Source organism: Rutidosis leptorrhynchoides, chromosome 4 (assembly GCF_046630445.1).
Source record: "Rutidosis leptorrhynchoides isolate AG116_Rl617_1_P2 chromosome 4, CSIRO_AGI_Rlap_v1, whole genome shotgun sequence".
Classification (NCBI taxonomy): Eukaryota; Viridiplantae; Streptophyta; class Magnoliopsida; order Asterales; family Asteraceae; genus Rutidosis; species Rutidosis leptorrhynchoides.
Window position 1 is genome coordinate 641,925,935 of NC_092336.1, and position 6,006 is coordinate 641,931,940.

The window sequence follows — 6,006 nt, forward strand, 5'->3', positions numbered from 1 at the left end:
GGTTTAATAACTAATTTAATTTGGATTCACTAAATATCTTTGTTTACTATACTACTAGTAAAGTAGGTTCAATTCATACAGAATTTGAAGAAATATTAATTATAGTATGTATGATTCATATATTCCTGCATGGCTTCTCGTGATCAACCTATTTGCAGACACTTTTCTGCAACATAAAGTTGTTCCCTTTATCTCTCACTCTCTCTCTCTCTCTACCTCCCTAATTAACTTATGTCTGCAAATGATACGGATTTTAGAGAGGTAAAGCTAAGCTAGAGGTTGATCCAAGAAAAGTCTACTGTTTGACTTATCTCTATCATATGATCATATGTGCATTTATCTTTTTCTGCAATATATTGTAGCTACTTAGATTCAATTCATAGATTTAGATTTTTTTTAATAAATAAATCTTCTTATTACTGTATTACATACAAGAAAGTAATAAGAATTCTAATCTTATTATTATTACATATACACGTATACTAGCTTATATATAAATTATAGAGAGATAAGTAATGAACGATATCTGTGAACCAAAAAATAAGTAATTCTTGATTATTGGAGTAGTACAAAAATAATAACCTTAGATGAAGAACATGTGATCCATGACTACTGTTGGTTATCAACATGTTCATCATATCATATATCATATATCATATCATACATATTCTTATAACAAAACATATAGTAACTCACTGCACTCATCATCACTCACTGTTAGCTAACGAAATAGAAAAAAGTGAAGGTAATTAATTCCTTCTCAAACATAACTTAATTATAAGATCACTATCACTCACATGAAAATTGAAATTATTAAAACAAAATGAGTATAACTTTTAAGTCTCATGAGCATAGCCACAAGAAAGTGCCATTAGTAGTATTGCAGCTTCTTTTTCATCTTGAGGAAACACACGGTAACATGTCAAGTTCTTGCTTAGACTTACTAGAAATTCCTCCACACAATTCTTCCTCACTGAAGATGATGACGATGGTGATGGTAATGGTGACGGTGATGGTGAAGGGGACGGTGATGAGGATGGAGTTGTTATGGTGATGTGTTGAGTAGTATTGTATTGCCTTTTCTTGTATTTTGTAATATGCCCATTACTTATTTTTTTGTGATCTTTGTGTTGGGTTTTTGTAACCTTTATTTGTGTGATGATGGGTACTGAAATGCTGCCATTTCCATTTTCTGCAGCGGCTGCAGCTGCAGCAGCTGCAGCCCGTCTCGCCTTTCTTTGTCGAATTCCACAAGCATTGCAAAGTGACTACATAGAAAGAAAAAAAGATTAATCAAGAGGGGTGATTGGTGTAATATTTATTGATGGATATTCGCTTTATACATTTTGTGACCACTCTACTAACTAAGACATGTAACTAGGTCAATACTTAAAAAATCTCTAATTGATCATTAACAAATCAAAGATAATTGTGATTGTATATACCTTAGGACCTCGAGGTCCACTTCGCCATAGAGGAGTCTTAGTAGTGTTACAGTCGGAACAAACCCTAATCGGTAGAATATTGTTGTTTGAAGATGTACTATAATAATTGGTTGAATTATCGGTTTCTTCCATTGGTGGTTTATGATCTTCAACTTTTGTTGGTTCTCTAGTAGATGAAGTATAAAATCTAAGGTTCACCGGATCAGATTTCTTCATTTTAAGCATTACTCTCATTTTGGAAGACATCCACTTCATTGGAGTTTGATCATTATTGGCCATATTATTAACATCACTCTTGTTCCAAGTAGAATATTCAACGCCTTTCTCACCGTTGTTACCAATTCTTTGATCATTGTTCATACTTTGATCGGTGTACGATTGTGATGCAAAATTAATCCCACCCTGCATATGATTAAGTCAAAAATTAATTAGTTAGTGATCAAAAGCTCAAAATCATTGATTGTTACATATGATATATAATATAATAAAAAATAAAAATCCTGGTATTAATTAAGAAATTATTCTTGATCGAACCTAGATTATGAATTAGATTATACGAGTACTAAAGTATTCATTGAACTAAATATATACAGTACTTTTTTGAATAATCTATGAGCAACAATATCAAATTGAACTCTTTTTTAATAAAATCAAAAAAGTGTTATATATACATGAACGATCATGTAGACTTACTTCAAGTTGGTTTTGAGGAGACTGCAATAATTGTGTATCAAAAATCCCATTGTGATCATGAACGTTGGAGTTCAAGAAAAGTTGAGTTGTGAGTGAATTGGAAGATGAAGATTGAGAGTTGGGGCTCAAGAATTGGTGGTTACTAAGGTGATCTTCATGATGAAGATCACTAATTGGGTACGGTGAATAAGTTTGAGAAGATGAATCAAAGAAGATTGGAGTCATTTACTTTGTAAATTAATATGATCAAATTTTTTTAAAGAGGATATGTGCCTAGCTACTTAATTAGCTATGGTAAGCAAATGGAACCTAAATGAGGGATTGAACTCATTTAAAGGGGGATTGTTTGCCTTGCTAGCTAGTTGCTGCATACGCCAGTCACGTGATTTTGAGGCACACTTCTAAATCAAATTATTATTATTATATTAATATTTTATATTATATTATGCATAAATAAATTAGTGGTGGCAAAATATGTAGCTTTTTTTTTTTTTTTTTTCGATAAAGAAAATATGTAGCTTTTGGATGATTGGTAATTATACAAAACATTGATCATTGGCCAACACTTCTATTACATGTATATTTATCGATCACAATAAATTTTTTTAAGGCTTTAAACAAAATACACTTTTTTAAAAAAATTGTCTTTTTACACCATTCGGTAGACGGGATTTCTGTCTACCACCTTTATCTGTCGTCTACTATTATTTTTACAAAGTAGTGGACAGTTTTTTCGTCGACTACTCAATAGCAGTGGTCTACTACGTAGTAGACGAAGTTATAAGGCAGTAAACGTAACCCTGGTAGACTACCTAAAAATATTTAAAAGTTAACATTTAATAAAAGTAGTAGACAGTTTTTTCGTCGACTACTCAATAAAGGTGGTCTACTATATAGTAGCAAGGTGGGAGAATTCGGATCTCGAGGAGATCTCGTTTGGATTTTTTTAGGAAGATCTCGGCATCTCGAAATAATCTCGGGGAGATCTCGGACGTTGACTTATGTTGACTTTATAGTTTTTTAATAAAAATATACATAAAAACATAAATATATGTATATTTATATACGCTTTTACGAGATTTTACAAAAATATCAGAGAAATGAGCGAGAAAATGTTAGAAATTACGAATTTTAGAAGAAAATCTTACAAATTAGCAAAAAAAATTCGAGAAATCGTGGCTTTGACTAAGTTTGACCCCGTTGACCGAGAAATCTCTGGAGATGAATATCTCGTCTCGGTTGCCTTCTAAAAACGAGATCTCGGGGGAGATCTCGGGAGATTTACAACACTGTATAGTGGACGAAGTTATAAGGCAGTAGACGTAACCTTAGTAGACTACCTAAAAAACACAATTTTTTTTAGGTAGTCTACCAGGGTTACGTCTACTGCCTTATAACTTCGTCTACTATATAGTAGACCACCTTTATTGAGTAGTCGACGAAAAACTGTCTACTACTTTGTAAAAATAATAGTAGACGACAGATAAAGGTGGTAGACAGAAATCCCGTCTACCGAATGGTGTAAAAAGACAAATTTTTTTTTTAAAAAGTGTATTTTGTTTGAAGCCTTAGACCAATTTTAACGCGGCGTCAGAGGGGTCCCGTTAGACCTGCTGGGATTGGGTGACGCCCCCTGACGCCCCTAGTGGGGCGTTACCGGTGACGCGAACGGGGCGTTAGTCAAGTTTTTCACGGCTATTTTTGTGTTTTTTTGATTTTTTTTTAATTCTATATATTTTTATCTATATAAACTCATACATTCTACACTTTTAACACACCATTTCCCTTTATTTTTCTTTCATTTCTATCAATTATTTTATACAATTTTCTTTCATATCTATCAATTATTTTTCTTTCATGGCATCGTATTTACTTAGTTACGATTTCGATTCGGATGATGAGCGTATTATTGCACTAATTCAACATTTAGAAGATAAGGATGACGAAGTCGAATCCGAGCGTGTTCCAAGATCACGAATTTATATTCCAAAAAATCGTGAAGAAGCCGGAGAAAACTTATGGAAGGATTATTTTAGTGACACACCCGTGTTTCCGCCATATAAATTTAAAAGGCGTTTTCGTATGCGGATTGAACTATTTCTCCGAATATCGCAAGGTATTTCTAATTTCGATTCTCATGATACTCCCGAGCATTTTAGATTTTTTAGGGAACGTTTTGATGCTATCGGTCGGCCGAATTTTACAATATTGCAAAAAATGACTTCGGCTCTACGCCAATTGGCATATGGAACTGCCGCCGATATGTTTGATGAATATTTAAAAATGAGTGAGCAAACCTCAATACTTTGTTTAGATAACTTTTGTAAATGTATTATTACATTATACAAAGAACGTTACATGAGATCTCCCAATGCATACGATGTTCAACGATTATATAGTAAACATGAGGAGAAACATGGTTTTAAGGGTATGCTCGGGAGTATCGATTGTATGCATTGGGAGTGGAAGAATTGTCCCGTTACTTTGAATGGACAATACACTAGGGGTGATCACAAGAAACCTACCATTATGCTTGAAGCAGTTGCTTCGTATGACTTGTGGATTTGGCGTGCATTTTTTAGAATGGCGGGTTCCAACAATGATATAAATGTTTTGAATCAATCATATGTTTTTGATAAACTTAAAAAAGGAACATCTCCACTAGCACCATTTGAGGTAAACGGTAATCAGTACACAAAAGGCTATTACCTAGCTGACGGTATATATCCTGACTGGGCTACTCTAGTCAAAGGTTTTGGTGTCCGAAAGATGATCCAAGGATTAAGTTTACTAGGTTTCAAGCTAGTGCCCGAAAGGATGTAGAGAGGGCATTTGGGGTTCTTCAAGGTCGATTTCATATTTTAAGGTTAGCAGCATGCACTATGTTGGTAAACAAGATGCGGAGAGTTATGGACTGTTGTATCATATTACATAATATGATTTTGGAATATCAAGGATTTGCGTTAAGTGATTGGGAGGAAGAGTTCATTACCGAAGATATGGAGAATCGTCCAGAACAGATACCGAATAGAGGACGAGATCAAGACGTTATCATCCGAGAAATAAGAGATAAGACGGTGCACGACCAACTAACCGATGATCTAGTTGAGCATATTTGGAACCTTCCGTCCGCATTCCGCACCATCAATGGTTAAATTTATGTAATAGTTAAATTTTATGTAATGGTTAAATTTTATGTAATGGTTAATTTTTATATGTTTTTAATTATATGTAATATAATTTGTATTCATAATAAAATAAAAAAGAAAAAATAAAATAAAACTGGTGGGACCTATTTGACATTGGAGGGGCGTCAGGGTTATTTTGGTGTCAAAGGGTGATACTGTCACGTCACAGGCAGATTGTACTTTTTGGCTAAAAAGTGAACAATCTGCCTGTGACGTCACATGCAGGGTTATTCATGGTCTTAGAAAAAAAAGTGTATTTTGAACAATTTCTCATTTATGTTTTAATAAATATTTAGTTATATTCATCATCATATCCGAGGATAAGACACACCATAATCAAACCTAGTATTTAGTGTGTTAAGTCCATAACATTTGAATTTGAATAATTAATCAAATAAAATGCGATGATCGAAGAGTTAAAGGTAAAAATGCATGCCGCGTCATACATTGACAAATTAATGTTTCCAAAAATGTTGAACCCCAAAAATTGTCTAATGACTCATGGCCGGGTATACCTCACAAGAAACTTAATATAATTTTAATTTTAACGTTGTATGAAAAGAAAATTAGGCGTCTTATATTTAAATATATATCTGCGATAAAAAAAAATTGTGGCCAAACATTTTCAGATGGATCGTATATTTACATAATCATCATATCATAAGCCATGAGATTTTGAG

At 33.3% G+C, this 6,006-nt stretch overlaps 2 protein-coding genes across 2 annotated transcripts; one reads left to right on the forward strand and one right to left on the reverse strand.

The window, feature by feature from the left end:
- Window positions 1–529: 529 nt before the first annotated feature.
- LOC139904344 (uncharacterized) lies at window positions 530–2,420 on the reverse strand. The gene is made up of 3 exons (XM_071886283.1): window positions 2,139–2,420; window positions 1,446–1,847; window positions 530–1,268 (listed from the first exon to the last, which is right to left on the reverse strand). The coding sequence occupies exons 1-3, from the start codon at window positions 2,361–2,363 to the stop codon at window positions 837–839; spliced, it is 1,059 nt and encodes a 352-aa protein (XP_071742384.1). The 5' UTR covers window positions 2,364–2,420; the 3' UTR covers window positions 530–836.
- A 1,575-nt stretch (window positions 2,421–3,995) lies between these two features.
- On the forward strand, window positions 3,996–5,293 carry LOC139843175 (uncharacterized). The gene is made up of 2 exons (XM_071833242.1): window positions 3,996–4,857; window positions 5,094–5,293. The coding sequence occupies exons 1-2, from the start codon at window positions 3,996–3,998 to the stop codon at window positions 5,291–5,293; spliced, it is 1,062 nt and encodes a 353-aa protein (XP_071689343.1).
- The last annotated feature ends 713 nt before the right edge of the window (window positions 5,294–6,006 follow it).